This window comes from Cyprinodon variegatus, unplaced genomic scaffold (genome assembly GCF_000732505.1).
Source record: "Cyprinodon variegatus isolate N-32 unplaced genomic scaffold, C_variegatus-1.0 Scaffold125, whole genome shotgun sequence".
Classification (NCBI taxonomy): Eukaryota; Metazoa; Chordata; class Actinopteri; order Cyprinodontiformes; family Cyprinodontidae; genus Cyprinodon; species Cyprinodon variegatus.
In genome coordinates this window covers 64,438-91,869 of record NW_015150578.1, presented here as the reverse complement: position 1 = coordinate 91,869, position 27,432 = coordinate 64,438, and the positions used below count along the sequence as shown (strand labels likewise).

General features: G+C 39.6%; 1 protein-coding gene across 1 annotated transcript in view; it reads right to left on the bottom strand.

The window, feature by feature from the left end:
- Positions 1-27,432, bottom strand: part of LOC107085457 (transcriptional activator GLI3-like) — a 127,603-nt gene that overhangs the window by 61,772 nt on the left and 38,399 nt on the right. Inside the window, exon 3 of the mRNA XM_015375771.1 lies at positions 15,987-16,232. Within this exon, the coding sequence (XP_015231257.1) occupies positions 15,987-16,232 (246 nt within the window). The remainder of the gene's footprint in view (positions 1-15,986; positions 16,233-27,432) is intronic.

Below are 27,432 nucleotides of genomic sequence, written 5' to 3'. Positions count from 1 at the left end.
GAATTTAGCTGCTTCCAGTTTTTCCCTCATTAAGTAAAACCAGCTTCTATGACCCTGTTAAGGAAAATAATCTCCACAGCATGACTGTTTGTCCAGGTTTGAAGACTAGGATGGTGTGAGAAAATTCTTAATCACTTTCCTTCTGCAAAGCTAACAACTTCAATATCACATTGACATGTATCTTGTATGTCTTATTTCTAATCTATGAAATTTGCTTGACAAAAACACGTGACTTCCCTGCTTCTTGAGAAATAAAGAACTGTTAAAAAACATTTTCCAGGTCACACATGCCTTCTGTTTTTAAGGATGATTCAATTTCATCATCACCTGTTGATGTGTGAGAAAGTAATTATCAAATCTGTTTAAATCCTTATTTACTTTAGGTGAACCACACAATTATTATTTAGTATGAATATTTTAGAACAGAAAAATTCAGTTATTTAGAATCTGTTTGGCACCATTGAAAGGCCTAAAACAATCTCCAAAAGCAACACGATTTTCAAAACAGATACTGATCAGTCGGGAAAAAGTTATATTGCATTTAAAGTTTTAGGGAATCCAGAGAACCTCGGTGAAAATTCCTATTATCAACGGAGAAAATGTGGAACAATAGTTGATCCTATCCTGAGTGTCCGGCCTACCAAATGTAAAGAACTGATCTAGAAGTACACAAAAAAAAAGAACATCTTGAGGTCCCACCGGCCTGAGATAAGATCAGAATTTATAATTAGGGAAAAAGAAAGAGAGAAGAAAAAACTTTATTTGTGGGAGAGCTCCAGAGTGGGATTTAGAGGTGACCAAAAAGAACACCAAGTCTTGTTTCATATTTGACAAAGAAAAACATCTTTGCGAAAATATTCCTTGGACTGACAAGGCTAGTGAAACTTTCTGTTACACTTAATGTGAAACAAGCAGAGTATTTCACAAAAAGAACATCACACCTACAAACACATAGTGATGATGATGATGGTGGTGGGGCTGCCTTCCTGCTTCACAAGCTGGAATACTTGCCGTAACAAAGGGAATCATTATCTCTGCTTTACAGAAGAAAACCCTAAAATAAAGTTTGACTAATAGAAGAAAACTTACTGTATTCCAATACTGAAGGGCCAAACCCCCTAAAAATATCAACATCATTAAAGTGTCCTAGTCAAAGTCTGATATAAATCCAAATAATATGAAGCAGCAGGAATTTTCTCAACTAAAGCCAAATCACTTAAATCCTCAATTTCTTTCACATAAAAACTATTTTTGTATTTTGTAGAACCATTTTCGCTCAATGATGAAATGTGTTTAATAATCTGAAGCATTCAAGTGAAAAAAATGCAGAATTACAAAAAAAGGTTAAGAAACGCATTTTTCTCATTCATCAATCAGCTAGTCTTTACTCTTCCTAATTATTTTTAATAACTTCAGCTTAACTTTAAAGAACGGCGTCATTCTTTTTTTGTCAGTCTCTTATAGGAAGGGATGGAAGTTATTAAGATATGATAATAAATGGGTCTTAATGAAAGGGCAATTAGACGCAAACTTTGACCAGACTCATTAATTCTAATTCAACACAAGCTCACCACGCTCAGGACCAAAATCCAGCTTCTCCTTCATTAAAGAGAGGACGGTAATTGCCTTGTCCTTTATTGAGCACTTGATTCATTTCAAAAGGAGTTGTGGGGATAAAGCCTAAAGCACATTATTTCCAATATCCTCATTGGTTAATCTCTGCTCATTATAGCAGTGTTTTCTACAAGGGATACTCTCTTCACTTTGGGATGTATGTGATGTGATACTTGTGGCAAATTTCTGTCACTTTTTATTCCCTTTTTTCTCGATTTGGTACTAAAAGCAATTTCTTTTTTTCTTCCTTTTGTTGTCAAGTCAGCACTGAGAGATTATTGTCTCAATGGGTAAACCTGGGCTCGTTCTTTCTTCTGGTAAAAGGTTCAGTGACTCTGCTCTAACAGGGTGTCACCCGCAGCAGAGGATGAAACTCTCCTCCATAAACAGAGCACTTCTTCTTGACGCTCTGCTGCAAGAACACAAAGAGCCAGTGACAGATTGTCATAAGTGACTAAGGCGGAGTGAGAAAAAGGAGCTGCTGCAGCCTGCTCCAGAGGTTTGTGAATTGCTAATGTGGAACATATGAAGCCTGCGCCGGAGCTGTGACTGCCAGGTTTCATTATGCCACCTCTCTTTACTGCTCGTGATCTCACAGCTTCGGCATGTTCGTCTGCAGCAAAGGCCCGCATTTCACGCCACAACTTTGCAACAGTTTGCACAAAGTGTAAATGATTCCTGAGACTGTCTCTGTGCATTTTTGAAGGCATATAAATGCACAGCTCTTGTTGCTCCTTATTGGAAGTGAAAGCCAGCAAGAGTTTATGGCTGCACTCTGCAAAGAGGAGGGACTTTGTTCTTGGCTCTTACCGCGGATGATGTTCCCATGAGGCAGATAAATCTCTGGCTCCAGAGTGTTTTACACTGTATGTTTTTCCTTTCTAAACTTTGGAACGAGTAGGTGAATGTAACCGTTATTATAAAACAAAATTAAAATAAACACGTGGCAGTAGTATTAGTCACGTTTGGCCTCTGGAAGCACAAATAACAGATTATTCTAATGGATAAAAAGTTTCCTACTTTAGTATCAATACTTTGTTTTCATTTGGCGGGGTGTGAAGCTTCGTGCAAAGCATACAGTAAAAAGCTTTGAATTATATATGCAAATGTGGAGATTTCAAAAACTTTATAACTGTACTAATAACTGCTTCAGTTAAGCTGACAATTAATGGGAAAGCAGCAAATCTTTGCAACTTTGGACTAAATATGCTTTAGTGCGAGGGCTGCACGATACATGGGAAACATTACTGCAATGCTTGTAAAGAACACTGGATATAATTAAGATTCATTTTCCCGAACTTTCTTTCTTTTCCATATTACATGTACACATCCCTCTCTGTGAGCTTTAGCTCCCTAGCATCTACAACATATGCATCTAGTCTGGGTATGGAGTTCAGTGGCAGTCTATCCAACAGACCAAATATAAATATTAGCTTGGAGAATTTGCACATATGGTATTTGAAATCAATCCAACTTTAAATGCTGCTTTTTAAACATAACCCAGTAGCATTTTGTATTGCTTGTGTGAGACATTACAAATGACAAAGTAACTTAATACAATTCCAAGATCAGAAAAGTTGCGATAGCTTTAGGAAAAATGGGCCTGAGATTAATTTTCGGCTTGCTCTTAGAGGGTATACTGTGGTGTTCTTATGCCCCTTTCCCAGCAGCTCCTCTTTAGCTTGCCCTACTCCACTTCTTTATTGGTTTAATAGCATCACCACTGCCTTTTTTTGGCCTAATTCATCTCTGATTGTACCTATTCTAGTACAGGGCTAAAAGACGGCAGTACCGGTACTCAACAAGCAGTGATGGAAATGTTTGAAATTGGTGGAGCGGAGTACAGCCGGACCAACTAGAGCCAGTGGAAAAGATGGCATTAGCTGTTGGAGTGAAGTTTGTTTTTAAAAAATTATTCATGTTGGACAGATTTTTTCCTCAAGCGACGTTTTTATATGTGCATCATTAACACCTGCTGAAAAAAGGTAGCCATGCAGCCAGTTTTATTCCATGCACCATAGTGTCTGCTATGATCAGTACGTCTACAGTGGTTTGTTTCTGTCTTTCTAGTTTTTTGTTTGTTTGTTTGTTTTTAAATGGTACTTAAAATAAAAATTAAGACAACTGTTGAGCTGAAAAGCTCACCGTTGCAAGCTAATTTAGCTAAAGCATACAGGCACTGATGCAATTCATGTTCTGTCCAATGAACATGAATTGCTAGTGTTTAGCGTTTACCAATGATATAGGAATGATAATTTTGAAGCAGAAATATAAAAAGGGGTAATAGTCTTCCGTCATGAGCCCTAAAAAAAGAAAAATGCAAATGATTCATTAGAGATCTATGCATATTTTCAAACCAAAGGAAGCAGAACCAGTCCTTTGCTCGTCTGGTCTATCTATACCTGACATTGACAAGTACAAAAAGAACTTGACTGGCCTGGCACGTTGTCTTCAGGTTATTTCATGTTATAATCAACTTCACTTTAAATAATCTGCTGATTACATTCTGAGAGAAAATGGTTTATGTCATTCCCCTAAACAGTATTTACCATTAGGAAGACACAATTATATTTTGGTTTAATCTTTTTCATAATTTCTCATATTTTACTACCGTCAGTAGAAATAGGACTTAATATAAAATCTTTAGAAAATAACACAACTTAAATTGGCTTTTTAGTGAGAATTAAGCAGCTTTATGATTGATCATCTTCATAATTTATCAAACATAAAGCCCTACTGTGACTATAAAACAAACAGACATGAATGAAAGGACTACAACATATCCAAAACACATTCATCAGCTTGAAACTGTTCAAATTCTGAAATATTTGCGGTTCTTAGAAGTTCTGAATCAAACGATAAGGTCTTGCATCAGAAACCACAAAAAAGTTAAAACATAACTACTGGTATTTATTATCCATACTGGCCTAAAATGCAGCTGTTTTGATCCCAATTTCCTTCAAGTGTGTGATTGTGGACCTCTGATCACTCTGAGGTTGAAAAGAAGATGAAGAGACCCTGAAGCAGACCATCAGGAGAACTGCTTTGGATCCTTCCTCTCTTGTGATGCCAAATCCCCCCTCTCTGATCAATCCCCTCTCACCCCTCCTTTCGCCATGTTTGTTTACACTGAGACCTCAAGCTGTTTGGACATGTAAATAACACTTTAAGAGACTGTTTAGCTAAGCTCAATGGGAGTTGCTGTTGACTTTTGGAGCGCTTTGCCTAATTACAGGTCCCAGATTGTTTCAGGTCTAATGGCCTAATTACCACTGTATAAATTAGCCTAATGTTCATGCTGTGCAGAGCTTTCTCAATGCATTGCAAAGCACAGGGAACAGCAATACAGATAAGAACAAGCTTTTATTCAGAAAGGATGTTTTATTGAGTAAGAAAAAAAAAGCAGCAGAGAGGTTAAACAACAGAAGTGTGTTTTGCATTGGTTTGCCAATCTGTCTGCCATTCATCATATGCACCAGGCTGGCAGATCACGCTCTGCCCTTCCTCTATAAAATCAATAGTTCTTTCCTTTTTCCGCTGTGTTGTTTTACACTTTCCCCCTCTGAGTCTCTTTCTCTCTTTCCCAGTGGCTCTCACACCCCTGAACAGAAACAACCTCTGTCAGTGAAAGTAATTAACACGGTGCAAAAGAGGAAAGAAAATTAGCAATAAAAGGAGAAACGATAACAGACAGCTTTCTCTTCAAGTATATACATTCCAAAGCTGTTCGATGTCACAAGCAATTTCTCTGTCTAGACCGAACAAGACGGTTGATGCCCCAAATTTCAAGCATATTTCTGGACTTCTACTTCTTGTTCAATCAGTTTAGAAAATTTCACTACTTCCAGCGACGACCACGTTAATTTAAACCAAATCCTAAAGGTTTTGAAAACCAGAATCCCCAATAATTTATAAACATGCCAGCAGGACATTCAGTATTCCCGGCATTCCGGCATCTGCAAGACATTTACAATCTAGTCCATCGTAACAAATTGCACACCAGCGCAAGTTTTTCCTTGACGGAACGCAGCTCATCCAGGGGGCCCCCAGCATGATCCAGCTATTTTTCCCCCCTCTCATTCTATCTCCCAGTGTTTCCCATATGGTTTAGGGAGGGAAGGGAATTTCAGAGGGCCTTCTGTCGAGCACCAATCTATCTCCTGCATTTGAAGAATTTGCCCCAGATTGGGATAAGCTGAAGAGCAGAACAAAGAGCTGTGCACCTTCAACGCCCCATTGCACTCCCACCCAGCTGGGGGAACAGACAGTTTCCTAGCTGAAATACTCCGCAACACCTCTATCCACATCCAAACTTTATCTCTTACATCTGTCTACCCCTCTTTCTCCAAACTATAATAACTTTCAGGCATAGAGGGAGTCGATTTAAACCTCAGATCAACTCAGGAGGACTAGAGTACATGCTTTTCACCTCCACTACTATATGATTCTTTCTAGTAAAAAGAGCATACACCCCAGGTATCTGATCTTTTAGGAAGTTTATTTAAAAGCTTGGGTCACAGGTAAATATCTGCAGATTTTTTTAAATAAAAATTTATATAAAGTTAATCTAAAGAACATAAGGAAACTATATCAGAAATCATCCAGATTAGGTGCTTACAGCCCATTTGTTGTAGAAGTTGACAAAATTGTGTACATAGCGCAGCAATGCTTTCAATTAGTAATAAACAGCTAACTTTAGGAGGTTTTATAAAGATCTGGTATACTCTTTAATTACAAAGGCTCCAGACTCAAAAAGTAGCGGTGGAACAGAATCTTTTGAAAATGTATGGTTTATATATCTCAGCTACAAGTAACTTTCAGTTTTTTATATCTCTAATAAGACGTGTCTCTGTGGAAGTTTCTAATTAGTAAAGAGTAGAGGGTGGATACAGCTAAACAGTTATTTTGAAGCGCTGACAGTAATGTCAGGAAATGGGCCAGTATCTGGTAGAAACCCAGTAGAAGATGATGGTCACGTTTTCTCAAGTTACATCCTCACAGCTTTTCCCAGTCAGTTAGAGAGCTAACGGGTCGGTAGCAACACTCTTCGATCTGCAATTTTTTTGGTAGTATGTTTTAAAGTATGTTTTAGTATCAATGAGGTTTTAAAAATGAAGGCAGGGGAATCAGATAGGTTCTTTTAAAGGAAACTGTGTTTTTATAACAATTCTGCTGTTTATTTAGGTCACAACAGAGAGAAGGAGAGCAAAAGTTTCAGTAGATAACAGAAAGGCTACATGACCACAAGGGACATAAATAAATATATAAATATATGATCAAATAAATAAAAGTAAATATCCAAATTAAAGAAACAAAGGTACTGTTAAATGCCCTATTAAAACAAATAATATACCATTTGGTACATCATTAAATAACAAAATAAACCATCAATATAAATTACTAATTTAATAACCAAATGTCCTATTATATAATATAATTAACTTTTTTAATTAAATAATTAAATGTTTAAATGTCACTTTTTTTATGCTGCTGCACTTTATGGGAAAATTTCTGAAAGCTGTTCAAAACGAAATTTCATTTTGTATACACTATGTATATAAATTACAATAAAAGTAAAAGTAAAAAAAAAAAAATTCAAACTCAACTGATAACAGTTTCTGGAACTTTCTATCTTGGTGTTCACTGGCTGAAATGTCTAAAAACCCCGGCCCTAGACCTATTTCTCAACCCTGGTTTGTAAAACACACGGCCCTGCAGGGGTTTTAGAGGATTAAGGGTAAGCACACCTAATTTTAACTGATAACTAAATTAGAGCCTTTCACATAACTGGAATCACCTTAATCAAGTGTCAGAATGCACAGAAGCATATAAAACATACAGGATTGAAAAACATAGCTTTACATTTAAAACATAGACTGGTGGGATTTTTTTTATGCCAGCAGTGCTAAAGGCTTTACAAGAAACTGTAGCAATTCTGAATGTCAACATCTAGTTATTTTGTATTCATATTAAAATAATAGTAGAATTATATTATACAAGGGTTTCTCTTTTATCGAGCAGCAATAATTATTGTGAATATTTTTTTTCCGTCTTTAAATGTTCTTATATGTTTTTTTAATGGAAATTTTCTACAATCAGTATAATCTTTAACTAGGCTGGGAGAATGAATGCTGTTCAATTTCCTCTTTGCTTAGAAGAAATAAACAAAGATGCTCAGTTTGGGTAAAAACGTTACCACAAAAATCCCAACTACTCATATTGCTGGACTACAGAAGCAGCTTCCATCTCTCTATTTTACCACAACAGTAAACAAGTTCCAATCAGTGTGACTGTGTAGCATCCAATTCTTTTCAGAGGGGATGCCCAGACTAATTATGCACATTCTTCTAATTGTGACTGGGAAAAAGTTATTTATTTGTATAATCAATGCATTTCTATATGTAACATTATTAAAACTGAATAAACTAATAAACTGACATTTTTATTCATGTTAATATTGGGTTTATACACTGAGAGCATCCTTCTCTTGACTTGAACTTTGATGAATTTGTGAATTCCGAACATTTTTCCTTTGCCCTCAGAGTCTGCTGCCTTGTTTTCCTCTACTCCCTTTCAGGCATTAGACAGAGTCTGCTTCAGTCTCAAGGGGTACAAGGCCATTATTTTAGCTAACAAAGGAAAGTGTGTGTCACAGAGTAAAGACCGGTGTCACAGTAGCAGGCAGACAAATGGCTTCTAGGCTCTGCAGGGCCAGATATGGTTTGACGCCCTTTGAACCAATTAGATCGTATAAGTACCACAACATCTGGAACCCTCTGATTCCGCTTCCTTTCTCCTCTCTGTGGTGCTTCTATTCATGTCACCTTACCCTCTCGTTCACCCTGTTTCTAACTCTGCTTCTTCCATCTAATCCAGCCTCTCATTATTCTAAGCACATCCTCCTGATCTCTCCCCTTTCCCTCCTCATGGCATCCCAAAACAAGGACAAAGTTGTAATCCACTTACTGCACTCTAGTCAACACTCTCCACCCAAATAATCAGAAAAGGCATACAACAGGCCTAGCTACTGTCAGGGGATGTGAAGGCGAGGAAAAGGATGCACGAGGGAGACGAAGTGAGGAAGAGTCAATGAAGAAGAGGAAGGAGCAAGGAGAGCAGAAGTACAAGCAGAGGGAACTTGTGTCACAGGGATTTGAGTCTTGGTCACGCAGGTGGTGCCCAGGGGCCTCCTCTTGGCATGGACAGAGAGAAAACCCTAAAGAGGATTAACCCTTCCGGAGGGCTTTAATGAGACCTGAAAGTGCTGGGCACCTGAGAGCCCGGGCCAATCCAGGCTCGCTTCACTCGGATCCCAGCGGTGGAGGCTCTCGCGCAGCCCCCGTGGCCTACAGCTGCCCGCTCACAGAGAGCTACATCAAAGCACCCCGCCTGGGAGAGCAACGAAACGGGAAGCTGAGAAGGCAACGCGTTAGAGCGGGAGAGGTAGGGAGGGGAGATGGAGGAATCCCTTATCTCCCCCTGAGAGGATGCTACTCTGTGGTGTGAGATTGTCTGGAGCTGCCACCTGTCCCAGGCATCTTTGAAGGCAACACTAAAGCCTGTGATGGGCATGACCTCCTTCAGCTCCCATTCTTTTATGTCTCTCTTCATTTTCTGCTTTGTTACCCCCCCCCTCTCTCTCTCTCTCTCACCGGCTCTTCTTCTTCCCCCTCCAACTCAGCCATTCGCCTTTCCTCCAGTGATTTCTTACATTTCACCAGCCTGGTAGAAACATTTTAATTACACTGCACTCATCAGCCTCCTCTCCATGTTGAACAATAAGCACTCGCGACCCTCTAGAGACAAGAGCCAGATACGGCTTGTTGGCTGAAGGAATAAGGGTGCTTATCTTCACCGCCGTAAGAGAGAAATACAGAAAGGCACTGATGAGATTTAAATACAAGAGAAACAAACATGCCTCATCCCCCTCCAGCTCACCGAGGTGCTCATCCTACTGGAGATTGGAAGGTAAACTTAAAGAAGAGCAGAGCACTTAGGAGAAGCCCCTTAAGCAGGTAGTTTGGGCTTTTTACTTGTTTTCTTTTATTTAGGGGGCTTTTGCCAAATGCAGTTTCTTCTCTATTTGGGCGGACAAGAGGCCACAAATCTTTCTTCTAAGTCTTTTTGTTTTTACTCGCCTCTGCAAGTCTACTGATTAACTAGTCGAACCCACAAAGCAGGATGACGTACCGACAGATGTAGCTGCACTGATCCAAGGAAATGAGAACCATTCCTTCAGAGCGTCTTCAGCTCTGGTCTTAATTCTTTTTTAGCCCCTTCATATTTAATCTTGTCATTGTCAATGAGGGCCTCCATTACTCCAAGATATTAAGTTCACACTTATGAGCCTTGTGACGAGAGCACCACATGACCTTAAGACGGTATAAGAGTGCATTCCCAGAGCACTTCATACTCTGCTTAACCCTCTTAAACCATCATGCACTACAAAGGGGCAAAAAGCATGTGAGAATATTGCCTATCTTACAGCATAAGATGCCTCTAATAAGCTATATAAAAGGGGATGATCTGATTATCCCTGGCGTGCTGGACCAAGGGGCCACAGCAGAGCAAGGGCCTATGTTGTTCTTTCTTCATGAAAGGAGTTGGATGGAAGGGATCCCTCTCCATCGCCTGCAGTGTGCCTCGGGCTTCTCTGTGCAGGCGTACTGCTGGGGGACTACGCTGAGCCACCGCTCTCAAAAAGCCAATATTGAAACAATCACAAAGACAAACACTTACCCTTGAAACAGGCACGTGTCCTCTCACCCCAGGCTTTTTCCTGACTCCCCCTTTAGGGAGGGGAGGGTGTTTGAACCTGCTTCCCAGTCAGTTGTCACATTTAAACTGACAAGAGACTAGAAAGTTTGTTCTTTGAATTTGGTTTTACAGAGAGCCCAGGAACACTTTTTTCTTCTCTTTACATATATACTCACAGACGCGTACATAAAACACACTTTGCTGTTCTGAACATAAACCTTGCCTTGTAAGTCTTCTTTCTTGAGATTTACAACATATTGTCACACCAGAGAATAAAGGGTTTTATGTGATAGACAAACACAAATATAAAACTGCAAAGTGGAAGGTTAGCGGGTTTTTTTTATAAACAAAAAATAAGTGTCATGAACATCTGTATTGAGTCTCTAAATAAAATGCAGCATAAATAATCGCCTCTTATTAGTCAACTAATCAGTAAACAGCACCAATTCAAGCTTTTGGTATTTTAACCTATCATGTTATGGGTGTCTACCTAAACTAATGGCCCAGGCAAGGAGAAAATCAACACAAGAAGCAACCAAGATGCCAGGCAGATATCTACAAGAATCTGTTGACCCCACATTTGGTCATTATGAAGAAGTGGTAAAGAAAAGGCTAGAGATAATCTTTAGCGAACACAGGACAGCAGGGCAAAGTGTATGAAAAGATGGATGACATGAAAAAAGAGTGGACCTTCACCATCCAGCGCCACAAAAATATGGCGAGAGGAAAGGAATGTATTAAATAAAAACCTATAAATATGTGAAAATAGAACAGTTAAAGCTAAGAACTGAAAACTGTAAATTTTAGAAACTGATTTTCACAGTTTAATTCAGTTTGAGCTATTTTGATACGTACAGAACACTGGCAGAAATATCCCACAAAAGACCCTTCAAACATCAGTTTTACAAGTACTGACCAGGGGAGTTAGAAAACTACACAATCTCAGGTTTTGTTTCTTAATTGCCCTAAATTTAGCTTCATACAATTAATCTTTTTACCAACAGAGTCTACTCAAGAGAAGGATCCCTAGAGCATAATTTTGCACTTAAAGTATTCAATCAAACTACTGCTTCGACTGCACAATTCAGCACCGGTTTGAGTTTTTCTATAACATAAAATCCCAACAGCATCTCTAAAAGTTAGGGGTTCAAAAGTGGCAAAAAATGGTAAAAAGTTTTCCCATTCTTTCAAGATTGGTGTTGTGCATTCTATTTGAACTGAGGGAAGAACTGCAGAGTCAGAACTTTGGAGTAGTGTTTGGTGACAACTCACTCATGCACTTCAATGGTCAGCTGGGTTTTGATATTGAGACTGGCAGAATAACTTGCACTGCAGTTTAGGTTTCAACTAAAAAGACTTAACATTGATCAACCTTGTAAACAGCCTCTACTGCACTGTTGATCGCTCCGTGTGTTTTTCTCAGCACACTGGCGGCCCGTAAGCAGCCACCTTCTGCTGAACTCTCAGAGCAAAGTTTCTGTGATACATGTGAAGATCTTTGGCCAAAACACCCTTATTTTCACTGCCTGTAGCTTAGCTTGGTGGGTTTCTGGGATCAGTCAAGGACAGCAAGGCTTTGGTATGAGGGATTAAGGTCCTGGCAGTAAGATATGGGCTAGATCTGTTAAGGAGCTAAATTGTACTGATAGGCAGGCAGGCATCACTGCTTGAACAGACTTAATGTGCCCATTCTCTGCCTATCAGTGACCTACTGTGTCAGTGATATACTAAAACCCCCAAACCGACATATCTTCAGTTCCATAAGTACTTTCCTTTGACTTTTATCTAACTCCCTTCCTTTCATTTAACATTCTCTGGGGTTTCAGCGTAGCAGCAGCAACGTCCACGGCATGCTTAGCCTGGCAAAGAAGGAAAGAATTTAAAGACGAAGATCTCCTCGGAGGAAGAAGGGACGCTTCGCCAGCAAGTGGGCCGACTGTTGCTAAATGACCAATGGCCGGCTAATCGGGACACAATGTAAACAGATGTCAGCACTGTGCGTCTTATTCATGCTTCCTAACAATTAAGATTTTAAGAAAGACTTTTTTTCTCATTAATCCTAATCTCAGTCCTTTTCTCCTTATCCCAGAGCAAAGCCATGTGTATTAGCGTTGTGGTAAGAAGGATATGGACTCGTATCCAATGTTTGCCCAAGAAAAGCAGCTAAGACTCAGCCATCGCTACGATTAGCTACTGCTAACAATGGAAGTAATGTTTCCTTGGTGCCTCCTCTTTTCTCCTCTGAAGTGGGTGTAAAAACCAGAGTAAACACAGTCTTAGGCTGAGGACACAAGAGGAGTAGGAGATTGCAAGTCTGGGTGAATAGAAGGGATCCCCCCTATCCCCGAGGATAACACCCCCCTTCTTTCTACTTGTTTCTCAACTCCCACACCTCCCATAGCTCCACCACCATGTTAACGACCCGGCGGCCAGGTGTGGCAGGGCTGCAGGTGCCATCGCATTTAGGCACATTAAGCACTGACACACAGCAGTGCTAAGAGTAATCGGATTTACCTGGATGTCTGCTGCATGGCATGCTGCTCCCTGCAAGCGCAGCACAATAGCTTACCTCCCCCTCTCCATCACACACTGGCAACGCACACACCTGGGTTGAATTTAGGAGGTGACAAAGCCCTTTGAGTAAGAGTTGTGTGTGCGCGTGCAGAGACAAACAGTGGCTTTATTACACCTAGTGGTGCAGGAGTGGCAACAGATGCTGCAGGTCTGTGGTTCAAAGTACTGCGGGTGAGAAATGGCATGAGAATTGCTAAGGTTTAAGGGGACTCCTTTGGTTCTGCTGACCTTAAATACGGAGAAAAACCCCAGAGACCAGAGTCTGGTGTTTGTATCAATCGGTACCGCCTTGAGACACACACTCATGTCCTTAACACCTGAGGCCAGGAGGAGGCGTTTCACACAACAATGCTCTCATCTTAGATCATAAGTCTTCCTGAGCATATGAGAAATTGTAGAAACATCAATAAAAAACAACAGAGGCCATTCAGACTTTATGTTTTTAAAATTGAAATGTTGCTATTTTCCATTCTCACTAGGATGAATTTGAATTTTATTGGAGTGCTAAATTATTGTATTAGCACTTTTGATTTAACGGCAGGAAATGACATTTAATCAGTCTTAAGTTTAAGCATATTTTAAGTATTTTTGTATCTTTATTCCTGTTTCTCAAACCACATTCAGAAATAGGCAGTTATAATCTGGATTCATTTTCTGAGCAAGTGGTGAGAAAACATGTAGAGCTGCATCTTATTGGTAATGCAGAACTAAGCACAGTTTCTTCATAAGAAGAAAGTGTAAACATGATGTCTTAGTCCTTTTACCTTAAACCCAAACCTAGTTTCAACATACACAATGCTAGAATCTCAATTTAACTAAGATGAGAACTTTTTAAACTTTTGTAAAAAGAAAGTAAAAAATTATTCAAGAAGAAGACAATCAATTCTAAACTGGTGAAGCTTTTAATTTTCCTGCCAAAAGGTGCAAAGAGGGCTTCCAGGTAGTGTAACCTATCAATCAATCAGTCAATAAATCAATCAATCAGTTTATAAAAACAGCTTTTATGGGATGCTCTACGTTCAAAAAAAAAAAAAAGTTAGAACTGTAAATTTTTACTATTTTTCAAGGCTGAACTTTTAAAAAAGATGAAATTGTCCAGAGAGCTGTTCAAAACAAAATTTCTTTTTGTTTTACACTTGTATAAACAAAAAAAAATCTAAGTCTAAGTGTATTCAAATCTCCAAGCAGCAAAATCATAAATCAGTGAAATTCAGCAGGCAAGCAAATAAGGAGTAAGCCGAGGCAGCTGCTCATTACTGCTGTTGCAAAGTTAACTTTTAATCTCTTCTTTTTGTCATTTAGTCAGCTCTAGGGTTTAATGCCACCTTTTCTATAAACATATTTCTAAAATGTAAAGTTGAGTGACTGATTGTACTAAACATTCATATTCTTTCTTGAGCTTATGATCTAAAATTGCTGCTACACTATTTTTGCATTCCCAATAACTATGTGCATTTTATTGATTTCCTCCCCCAAAATAAACATTCAGATCTAGGTATTTAGATCTTGATCTCACTATAAAACTGGATTGTGCTGTAGTTATATTTCTTAAAAGACCAAACTGGATATGGATTTGCCCTTTTTGTCTTTTAAAGTTAATGACATATTAGTTGTTAGTAAATTGACCGTTGTTAAATTATTCGAAACCAGAATTTAAAAAGTACAAAGAATGAGTTTACGATTAGGATCTGACTCACTAAAAAAGGGTTTTCATGGTAGCTGCATACCATGTGGAAAATTTGTAAGTTTTTTAAGAGAGTACATGATTTGAGTCAAGATAAAAATGGCAATTGAGGCAGCTCAGAATCTGCTGTGCAGAAGAGCGAAATGTTCTTAGAAGGCAATTTAAAGCTCTGTCCTGCTTTTTCAAGCCCCTAAGATTCGGTAACAAAGAAATTCTCTTAAAGCTCCATGACCCTTTTGACTTTTCATGCTTCTTTTGAACTCTCCATTTCAGACTTTGACTTTTCCGCATGACCCCAAGCCTTGGAGTGACCTCCAACCCCCTCCTTTACTACCCCCCATCTCCCTCCAGCGGTCTGGAACCACCAGGCCTCCTTCACACATACCCACACGCATTCATAAAATGAGAAGTGGCAGTGTTGCTGAGTTAGGTCAGGATGTAATGTGCAATAATGTTGTGCCCTCAAGGCTCCTGTCCAAAGCACCCTCACCTGGTTTAAAGTAACCTTTCCCTTAAAGAGGCACCTTGGTGGCTCTACTCTCAGGCACCCAACCACAAGGGAGTAGCGGTAATGAAGTGGCTAAATAAATAGAGTTACAGTACAAAGCTAGGGATAAGTGAAGTTTTCATTACTGTCAGTGCTTTTAAATTCTGCAGTCCAACTCTGTCTGGCCCAATTTGAGGGCAAAATAACCAAACTGAGCAAACAATCACATGGAATCTTTGTCCAAAGGCCAGAGTCACTGCCAAATTAACCTCCTAATCAGTCTCTTAAAACATCTTTCTTCCATGCTTTCTGTTCCAGTGTGCACACACAGCTTTGCTTTTCTCTAACTACCACTATTTACCCTATCTTTGCTTTAAATTATCTCCAAACTCTCAATTGAACCACAGCTCTCTCCTCACCTTCGTACACCAGGGCTTCGTCTCCTTCCCTTTCTCTCACACCACTTCTCAGAGAGTCCCAGAGAGAGAGAGAAGGAAGCAGAGCAGGGGGGGCTGCTGAGATTTGACTCTGCACTACTTTTGGGCTTTGAAGTGTGTGTTGATGAGAGAAAGTGGAGTACTGTGTTCAGACAGGCCCCTAATGAGGGAATTAAGAAGCTACGCCGGCCCATTCCCCATACTAACTTCCCAGGCACTAAACCAGACAAGGGAGTGTGCACGTGTTCGCAAGTGTATGTCTGTGCAAGTCTAAGAGAAGGTCTAATCTGTCAGACTTAATCAAGCATCTAACAGTCGTGCCTTTCACCTACAGTAAGGAGGCAAAGCCACCCTCAGCATTTAAAGTGCTACAAACACGCCCTTGAGCTGTTAAGTTTCTTATTTCTTTACTTTTGTAGGCCTGTGGACTTACGGTAGTGCGAGTCTAGGTAGCCATTACGGGGGTCCATGGCAAACAGCGTGCCTCTGTAGGGCAGGGCATGGTCAGAGAGATGGGGCAGGGACCCGTGCAGCTCCTTTTTGAGCAGGGACGGGCGTTCTTCCGTCGAGGTGGAGGGTTCCTCGTTCACGGTTCTGTCAAGGGCGCCGGGCGTCTGGGCCTGGGAGCTAATGGCATTGCGCCTCTCACGGTTGTATGGAGTGCTTGAGCTCTCTTCTTCTGCCAGAAAAAAAAGTAAAAGAATGGGGGGAGAGAGAAAAATAGATGTTAAAGACAAAGACATTTAACAAGCAAAGGTAGAAGTAGAAAGTTAGTTGCGCCATCTAGATATATCTGTCAAGGTCACCCCGTCAATTTGAAAACTGTCAGATCCAAACTTTTAACATTTTGAGTCAATGGAAATTTGGTAAAAGTCTACAGGAAAAGAGAGGCATTCTAAACTTAATGAGAGAACAAAAGACAGATATGGGGTCTTTCAATGATCTTCAGTATGCCATTTAATCAGGATAAAGGTGAAGCTGAGCTCAAGTCCTGAACTCTACTGAAAACTCATGGTCTTTGACCCTTTGCATGGCCTCTGAACTGATGTGCACAAAGGTCATATAACCTCCTGGTATTAGCATTAGTCCTTTCTGTAGTTTGATACTTTCTCTAAAAGTGGAATGGCATGTCTCAGACTACTTATCATTTGAACTGAAAAAAAAAAAGAGTATGCTGGTGAAGATTCTCAGTCATTCAGGTCATAGTCATTCCAAAAAAGTAAAAAAAAACAAAAAAAAACAATCCACTGCACTTTGTTTACAAGTTTGAAGACCTTTCACTTGCCACCCAAGATAAAAAAAATTATTTTTTAATTCAAAAATGTTTTTTTGAATTCAAAAAGTTTCCTGGATGAAACTTTTGGACCGAACAGAAAAGAGTAATTAACAAGGAGGCTCTTTTTGAAGCACATAAACTATAATACCCATTATATCTAAAAAATATGTAAATAATAACTGCTCAAGTATTCTGATAATTGCTTTGTATGAGTCTGCAAAATTTCAAAGGATAAAATTCAAGAAAACAGAAACCAATAAAACCTCAACCGCTCTGTATTAATCTTTCACTACAAAGATGCAGTTTATTTCAGCCGGTTTCCATGTTGTTCTTTTATAACTTTGGTCATATCAAATGTTATGTTTTGTCCATTTCCGGAATTGCAAAGTTGTTTATTTTCTGTCAGATGTAACTTTTACACTTTTTAACAGGTTTGTATTTCTAAATGTCTTTTTATTGTTATTTTTCCATTTCTGCTGCTGTGTTTGTAATGTTCATTCTGCAGAATGTGTTAATTCTAAACATTTCTGAATTATTTCCTTCCAACTTTAATCATATATATTTTACTCATAGCATACTGTAAGTAAATGGATACTTAATAAATAAATAAATTAGGTGTCTCATGCCGAGAAATGTCTACAAGCCAAAAAGTTGCTCAATTTGGTTTCACTAGGAGTCAAAATTTGTAATGAGGTCGAAATAGTCGAGGCACACAATGATTAAAAATCTGGTATTTTGTAACATCCTCAGAAACAATGTGTGCTAAACAAACGGCCAAAGAGGATTTTTATGATAATAAAAAAAATAACAACCTGCCTTTGTATTTAAAGGCATTTAAAGGTGACTTTTAAACTTTACTGTTTACAAAAGAAGAAAAAAATGGAAATAAGTGCAACATAAAAGAACAAACTGTTTAGTTAATTTAAACTTTAATTTTTCCCATAACCCACGTTCACTGGCTATAACTTTCCGTAAATCATACACATGCTCAGCACTTGTTTTAAGTTATAATGAGTTCATCATTAGAGATGCTGGCCATCAGTGCATCCAGCTTTTTCTTTCCAGCATTAATGTCCCTCACTGAAAACCTGGCAAAACGCCCCTACGCTGGCGCCAAAGGTTCTGTAGTATTAACAGCCTACCCCCACAATCCGCTGCAACCCAACAGCAATCCAACTGGCAATTAGAAACAGGGCAGAGGGCCAGATTAAAGAGCGCCACCTTAAGCACTGCAAAGGGTTGCACTTCACAAAAAAAGAGAAGCAATCAGAAAGGAGCAGAGAATTAGATTGAAAGAGGCAATGAGAGAAGAGGAGGAGCGGTTCAAGGAGTCTCTGATTTTTATTCCCCTCACTATCCCACATCCATTACCTGCGACCAGAGCCAGCCATGCCCTGATGCAGCCCTGGCAGCGGATTCAAGGATTTCAAATGCGGAACTGACAACCGGAGAGAGGAAAGTCACTCTCATCCATGGGAAATGACACTGTCAGTTATGATATAAGTATTTAATCCTATACTGCACAGCCAGTGATCTTATTAAGGGGAATAATGCAACTTATACGGTTAAAGCTGGATTAATAGGTCTCTGCTTGCAAAGCCCAATATTAACATAAAGGGATTTTGGAATTGAGTTCATCTCCTGACATGGATTGAGGAAGTCAGGACTGTAAACTGCAAAGGAGAGTGTGTATAAAGCTATGTCTAGCACTGGGTCCTGCTTTCTACTCCATACCAAACTAACATATGCAACAAATCTACAACTACAGATGAGAAAATGAACTGGCTAAACACTTCCCAGTTCTTTTGAGCAAAAAAAAGAGAGACTACAGGCGCTACAGTTTTACAGTTTGCTGTTTTAATTCCTCCTGGTTACTCTCCAAGAACTGTCTTGTTGTTCAGTAGTGACCCCCACTGCTATTTCAAACATAACAAGTGAGGTCAAGCGGCAAACAGTTCAATCACAGCACTGTCACAGTGCACCCCCTCATCCCACCCTCTAGAGGCAGAGGGTTCATCATTCTACTATATACCACCTTCAGGGGCTTCATTACAAGAGTTCATAGGACCTTAAACGGTTAAACAAACACACACAGTACAAGGGGCTATTAACTTCTTGAGATCTTGGTGGAACAGACCTATTGGTGTGCAGAGATTTCTCTGGTGTGCTGCGTCTGCCTGCTCAAGGAAACCTTTTGTACCATTAAAACATCATGGGCATTTGTGAAAAATACAGATGCATCAACAATTTTCTCAAAACTCCATCCTTTCTTTCAACCAATAAACGCAACACACCCTGAAACAATTAAAGCAAAGATTCAAAATCATACACATATCTTTGACTAGTACACACTGCAAAAAACATCTAGAAATAAGTAAAATTTCTTAAATTAAGTGTATTTACCTTTAATTTGAGTAGGTAATCGAGATAGTTTGCCAATGGAATGAGTATTTTTACTCTTAAAATAGGATAATTAGATAATATGCACTTGAAATAAGACAAACCAATTGTGTTTTCTTATTTTAAGTGTAAATTGTCTTCTCAACCCAAGAACAAATGCACTTATTTTAAGAAAAAATTACTTATCTAGATGTCGATTTTTTTCCAGTGCATCTTTAGTAGAGAACTGAGTTAATAAAGACAGAGCCGAGGTAGATGTGAGGAACTTTTTTCAAGTTCAAGCTGGCAACCTCTTTCTAACTTCTGCCCATCTGCCCAACAGATCCTTTCCCTTTTCCCTTCTTTCATTTTACATTCTTCTGTTATTTCTCCCCTATTTTCCCATGGTTGCCGCTTCGAGTCCGCTACCAGTTTGCAGGTCTATTCAGAAAATAACACAAAAGCAGCAGGCCGGTCCTCTGTGGACCAGGGGAAAGCATGCCTTAAAAAAAAAAAGAAAAACAGAAAAAAAGAACTATCCCGCTCTCTCTCTATGGTGATTGAATTTCTTAACATCTTTTCAAAAAGCGCTTAAATGCCTGGAGGCGAGAGGAAGAAACAAGCTAATGGTGGATGGGGAGCACTGAACAAATTTCAGAGCCCTTTCCTGCTTGCGTTTGAGGTTGAAAGCGAGCTCTTGCCTTTCAAGTTTCAAAGTCCTCCTTCCTCCCGCAGTGTCACTGAAGGATTTGAAAAGAAGGTAATTGTGCTCACTGCCGTCCTGATCAGAGCACACGCCCCAGCTCTAGTATTTCAGCAGCTTTCTTTGCCACTATAATGGTACCTGGTACTTCATTCCTGGATTCTTTCCCTCTTACAACTCTTTCTCCTCTCCCTCTAACCCTCCACAAATGCACTCTGTTGCTCTCACTCACTTGGTTTCTATCCCTCTTTCACCCCCAGCAGGCAACTCATTAAACCCTAAAACCCTGGTTTCTCCTATTTTTTTCTCTCATCTGCAGTTTCTATTGTAACATTCTGTTTCAAATACCTTTCCAGAAAACTCACTGTATTGCCTTTAATGGGGGAGTATAAAAGAGTGCGTGGGTGCAATGACAAAATGAAATTTTGAAAGAGATAATGAGATATGGAGTGGGGCCAATGGCTCAAAGAGTTGGGCTCCAGGATAAGAGGGGCTAAAGTTAAGAGTGTCCAGCCAATTTATAGAAATCAGAAGTGAAACACAACCCCATCCTTGTTGTTTTGAAAGAATGTTCTAGAGGCATAGGTTAAGAAGAGGGATTGCTTCCTCACATCATCCACATGAAAAACTGTCCTCAAGTCACAAGTATCCGGCTAGCTTTCAAGTCTGGGACTTACATTTGTCAGGGGTCTAACAAGGGGCCAATGCATGCTACAATTTCTCCATGAGCCCTTCTCTGAGACAAAGCCAGGCATAATCAGAGTTCTACCTTCTAACTTCTAAAAGCACTATGGCACAAACATGTTTTGGCTAAGGGAGCACGTGGAAAAAGAGGTGGAGGATCGGCGGTGAAATCACAAAAAACACTTCTTCAAAGCTCTTCTCTTCTTGTGCAATAATCTCTTGCTCCTTTTTCTTCCTTTCTCTTGCAAATCAACTCCAGGGAAAGACTCAAGACTCCCCCAATCAACAATGAGAGGGGGAAGAAAAATTCCAGCGGCTGGCTAGAGTTTAATAAGAGCCCCACTCCAAGCGGCTTAGGCTTTACGTACCTGATTCACCGGTTCTGGCAGAGCCCCTAAAGACAGAGGGAATCCTTCATGATTAGTGTGAGCTGATATACTAGGGACTGTACTAAACCAACAACAACCAGCAGGCGGGGAGATTAGTGCAATTGTGTGAGGTATTTTTCCTGATCAACTCTTTGGCCGATTAACTCAGTATTACATGATAGTTGCTGCTGTCTTTATCACAGAGTTCAGGTATACATTATGTGGAGGTTATAGAGTCTTGAGGGTTTTCTTTTTTTTTTTTTTGCCTCTACCTAAAAAGTTGACTTCCAAGCTTCTTCAGAAATTAGCCCAAACTTGTTCCATAATATGATCACCTATAATAATAAGCAAGGATAGGGTTGTTAGTAATAGTCATTAATATCCCTATAAAGATGTTTGCTATGGCTATATCTTTGGAGACCTTTGTAACTTTGAACTTAGGCCTGACTGCATCCCTAGGTTTTTACACATCAGTGCATGAGTGATGTTAAACAAAATTGCAGAGAGACATAAGTAAGGTCCCTCCCCTGGTTGGCAGTCTTTTGCCAGCTGATTATTTCCCACACAGCATTCAAAAATGTCCCTCTCAATATTCATCAAGGCAAATTTGATGATTCCCACATCTCAATTTGGCTCTCAGTGGCTCACATCCCCCAACCTCCTTAACTGTTCAACCCATCTCCCCGCTTTTTCTCTCTGCCGCCGGGGGTCTTTGGGGATGTACCCAGATCTCAGCATCTTCTAGTACCGGTCTCCAGCCCCCAGGGCGGGGGAGGTGCTAAATCAAAGCCTGCTTGACTCCTTCCTTCTTTCCCTCTGCTCACCTCAAATCAGCCTCACAGCAGGGATATGTCTTTCCCAAGCCTCCGCCTGCCCCCTCACTGCCCTTCATTCACCCATTAGGGGCAGAGGCCCACCATAGAGCGGCCCGAAACCCCATGACCATTTCATCAGGGCCACATTGTGAGCGGAGCAATGAGCATTGCAGTGAGAGGGCTAAAAGCCTCGAGTTGAAAATGTGCCCTGATGTGTTTCTTTCTTCTTTTTTTTTTCTTTTTTTGACCATTGATAGTTACAGCTTTTAAGACTTTGCTACTCAAAGGGCATCTTTGCCTGCATTCTTTGACAAATCAAATGCATGAATCTGATCAAAGCTTTAAAGAAGATGCCATTTAGAGCTCTGATTGAGCATTAGCAATTCTACAGGAGGTCACAAGCCAGCTGTCATTAGTTATATCATTACAGTCACCTAGATTGTCCATGTCACAATGTAAAATCATTCTTTGCAAGGAAAGGGTAACATCCAGTTGGTGTACTTTGTATTTTTTGGGGTCATTCCGGGCAGTGCTCTGATGAGACCAGAGTGGGCCAGCTTTCCTCTGGACCTCAGCACTGGAATTTCACTTCTGAAACCAAAGTGATTCTGACCAAGTCTGTGGCACTCAGATTAGGATGGCCTCGCCAAGAGAAATGGATATCCAGCCAAGGCAAGGGGATCCAGAGCCAATAGCTGGGCATGACAAAAAAAATACATGCATTTCAAGCACATGAAATGTATTGCAATACATATATGCCTTACAATCTGTCGGTGTGGAGGTAAGGTAACCTCTGGCAAGTTTTAATGGATCAATCTAAATATTTTGTAAAATCAGGATCAGCAGCATTCTGATACAACATAGTCCAACAAAAATTAACAGCTTTTTCTGCAATGAACTGAGACACAAATTCCCCCATTAGGATGGTTTGCTTGCACTTAGTGGAAGCTGGATAATTAGACACTTCAAAGGCACCTGCCCACCATCCCAGAGGGGGCAGGAATCACCGCCCCTCGCCCCGTTTAAAAGCATGTTAACTCGTATCTGAGGCTAGCAGGCTAATTTAACTTTTGACATTTGATATCTGAGGAATGAGAGGGATCAGCCATTTAGCTGGAACAGGATTACCCTCCCGTGCACCCCCTCCCCATCCTCCTCCTTTTCCCTCCCCATCAACCCCAAACTCCCACTACCCCCCAACCAGTCAGACCGGATTCATTAATTTTCCTGCTGCTAAGCACTTTATCAATGACTGGTGAGTCCGAAGTGGACTCTCTCTCAGCCTTCCACGGTGATTAAGCCTGTGGATATTCAGATCTGTCTGAGCAACTTATTGCCTGCTCTGTTGCTGCTGATTGCTTCTTACACCTGTGAGGCAAGCTCTACAAATTTCTGGTGAAATCTAAGTAAGAAAGTACTCTGAAAATAATGTGGGCTTGGTTAACTTTTAAAATAGTGTTCAACTGGAGAGATAACTTTTCTTTCTAGCAAGATTTTTTTTACTCTGATTACAGCTGGTACAAAGACAGATGTTGGCTGAAGCGCTGCTAGAGGTGTCACGAGGTAATTTAGGTCAATGCATTTTTCAACAGATACAATGAGCAAGACATACAGTGCCTTCCACAAACTGTACACAAGCCTTGTACTTTTCTATTTTGACACTACAAAGCCACAGTTCTTTGTATGTATTAGAATTTTATATGATGGACGTCAGAAGTAGGAGGCATAAATTTGAAGTGAAAGAATCTGGATTCATGGTTTTAATTTTATTTTTAAAGTGAGGTCCACCCTACCTTTTCTGGTATGTCTCTGTCAGTGTTTTACATCCACAGACTAAAGCTCTTGAACTTGACTCTTTGCAATATACCTTAACTCAGTTAAACTGGACAGAAACTACACTTGTGAATATTTTTATTTAAGTTTTGCCACCAATTCTCAATTGGATTAGTTCTGGAATTTGGCTTCTAACACATAAGTATGCTTTGATCTAAATCATTTCATTGTACCCTAATGACCCGAAGAGTCAGATCATTATCGGTCCCGTAAGGCCAACTCATGGCCTGATCTTAAATATTTCGTAGCCACCAACAACTTTCCCCAACTATCCATCTCCATCTATCTCCACATCAACTCTAAACTGCTTCCCAATCCTCTCTAAGGAAAATTATAATGCTAACACTTTTGCATGTTGGGTAAAAAGTGACAATGTTTCACATGAAAAAGGCATCTTCTTCTGTTTTACTATGTTCCTTAAATGGCTTTTAACAAACTTCATACTGTATAAGACTATGGCCTCTAAAGATTATTGTTCAACAACTGATTTTGACTCTAGTCTTGCCACTCTTCCATAAAGACTACATTTCAGGAGTGGATGACTTATAGTTGTCCTGTTGACGTACTCCTCATCCTGAGCTATTTGTCTCTAGTACTCCTCCAATGAGCCTCTTGGTTGCCTCTTTAATCAAAGCTTTCATTGCCCAGTTTAGCAGATTAGGTGGACTGTCATTTCTTGGCTGTTTTTGTTGTGTCAAACAACCAATGTACTGAATAGCACTCTGTCGGTTACTAAAGGTGGACTTCTGTGAATGGTTGCATTTTATTGTATTTAGGGGCATCAGAGTAAAGGGGGCTGAAGACATCTTTTCATACTTCTGTTTGTCCACTTTGTTATGGCGATCAACCACAAAAATCAAGCTAAAGCACAGTGAGGAATGTGTTTAGAGAATGACAAAATATAGAGGGTATGAATACTTTTTGCAGGCTACTGTATTTCAGCACATCCAATGAACCTTGACATAGTACAGGTTGAGAGCTTTGGAGTCACCTCATGCCTGTAAATCTACTTTGGTCTCTGTTTAATGCCTTCTGCTGAATGTCTACATTACAGGTTGAATCTGAGGCTGCACGAGTGTGACGGATCTGGGTTAAATGAACAGTTTGCCCAGAGCTTTGATGCTGCAGCTGGTAACGCTTACAGCTTCTAACCCGTCACATTTGGACATAAGGCCTTTTTACCAGAGAGCATGACAATTGGAATTCCAACCTACAAGCCAAACGCCATAAAAATAACAGGACACAACTGACTCCTTCATTCTCTTCCCACAGCAAGGGGTTGTTCTGGTCATATATTAGGTTACTTAGGGTAAAAAATGAAAGAAGCCTCTGGCGCTATTTAAAACCAATGTTTTAGCCCTAGAGCCTGACATATTAATTGCTTAAAATGACACCAGGTCACCTAGTAAACCTCACAACGACCCTTTTATTAAGCTACCAGTCGCCTGAGCTCAAAAAAATTTAGACATGACCTTTGCAGGAAGAGTGAGATCAAAGAAGTTTGCTTTCTAAATATGATTTATTCCACGTCACTCCCTGCTTAAGGATGCATGCTAAAGATGGAGGACTTTATTGAAGTGTTTGCAGCTGACAGGAAAATCTCTAATTTAAGTTTTAGATAAACCCCCCAAAAAAGAGTTAAAGTGAAAATTGTGCATCTGGAAAATGTATTGCCCTAATGGCTGGAAAACTGTTTCCTAGGAAAGTTATTCTTAATAATAATAATACATTTTTAATACACAGATAAGTATCATTGCATGCAAAATTGAAACAGTTTTCTTTCATGGGTAATTGAAGAATACTGGTGAGAAGTGGTTGTGGGAAGAGCTTTGACCAGACATTAAATTCTTTCTCTTGATTCATCATTTCACAGGAAGAGCAAAAGCCTTAAATTGTCTGTACAGTCATGCATGATTCAAGAGAGTGCAGGAGCATTAAACATCCAATCACTGACCTTAAAATCCTGTTTCCTACACCTGCACTGTAGAAACTCCAGGTTTATTCTCAGGATTTAAAGTAAATGTCAGAAAAAAAATTAATCTGCTCTCCTTACTCAAGTTCTCTGCAGTCAAAATAATTGATCTCAAGAAGGATCCTACCTTTAATTAGTATATGCATTATATATACACTGTATATATTTGCATGCATTTTCCCTTTCTGAAATCAGTGTAAGCATGGTCAAACTGATGAAACAAAAAAGGAAATAGTAGCTATTAGGACATTTCAAATAATTTCATGTTTGAAAAACTCTCACTCCAAGGCTATTACAGCACTAGAGTCTCATAGCAACTAATATTTAAACACAGGCATATTTACAAATACAGTAAAATTATTTATCACCCAACTTTTTAAGTTTAAACCTATTTAAGTCATAAGCAAAAGACAATGGCAAAGCTTTCTCTGTTGATGTGTAGTAATAAGTAGCGCTCCCCCTCCTCCACCTGTTACTACAAGCTGCCAACCAGTTGTTTTACAAGAACTGAATGAGAGGAATCCCCCTAAATCTCTACCCTGATTTGAAAGGTCAAAGTCGGCAGCTGGAAAACTTTAGACCAGTCGTGCCGTAGCTACCAGAAAATTGAGATTCATCAGCCTTGATATAGACTATTAGAGCCTGCAGCCTTACCCAACCCGATTTTGCTTGATTACACAGATGTGGATCCAATAAGAAACCAGCTAAAATATGAACAATGGTCTTTTGTGCAACCAGAGGTTTAATAACCACTCATGTAGCGTTGTATCACATAAATGTGCCATTTTTTCCAGTTTATATTTACATTGTAAAAAATAACTAAGGCCCACTGTCTGACTATAGTCTTTTCAACTCTCTGGGGATTTATTAACAAATAAAAATATGTTCTACCACAGGTAAGAACCTCACCTCACAAAATCATATTTGTTTTAAAACAAACCTTCTTACAAGTCTAAAGAAATAGCATAACTGTGGGCCTGGTTCAAATTGCAGCTAATTTAGCTGGACGTCGGCTATTTACTTGTGGAGTAGTAATAAGAGAGCTGGTGTTTAATTCATACCCGAGTTTAAAGGGTTAGCATAACTGCCAACCAGGTTACTAAGTCAGTCAACCTGTGTGATTAGTTGTCAAACTAAATCACTGCAAGCCACTTTTACTTCACTTAATGTCATTGCTAATGGAGAAGTACTGAAGTTACAACTACTGCTGTCTAAACAGTATGCAGCCCCATTTTATATATTCTATTGAAAATGTTGATGATTCCCAAGACTTTTAGAAAAAAATGTGTGGACTGAAGCAACAACTAAACTTTTTAAAAAGTGTAGTTATTAAGTATTAAGTTAAGTTCATACATCAAATTATTAACTGAAAACAAGCCAAAAAAGTATGGCCAAAAAATCTTTCCTCTAATCAGATTAGTTGCATTCTGTTTAAAGATGTTGGTATCTGATACAATCCCATGGTCTGATAAAAAAAAAAAAAACAGCTGCCGCTATTATGTTTGATGTCTTAACCTTTTCATCCCTCCCTTTTATTTGTCATTCCTGGTGTTTCAACACTCCCCTCCTGTTCCTGTCCCTCCTCCAGTAATAAGCTCCCCTCATGACCTCTCCTGTCACTTTCACCAGTGGAATCCACCTCTCTCCCCCTGAATTCAGTAAAATTGTTTCATGAATCTTGGATTAAGCTCAGCTAATGTGGTGTCTTCCAGAATGGGTGAGGAAAAACTAAAAAAAAAAAAAAAAACTTAACCTTGAGATTCACCTATTGGCTTCTTTTTCATCTCTCTTGTGCCTGCACTTTTTTTTGTTTCTGTTCATTCATTTTAACTCACTCCAACTCCATGTT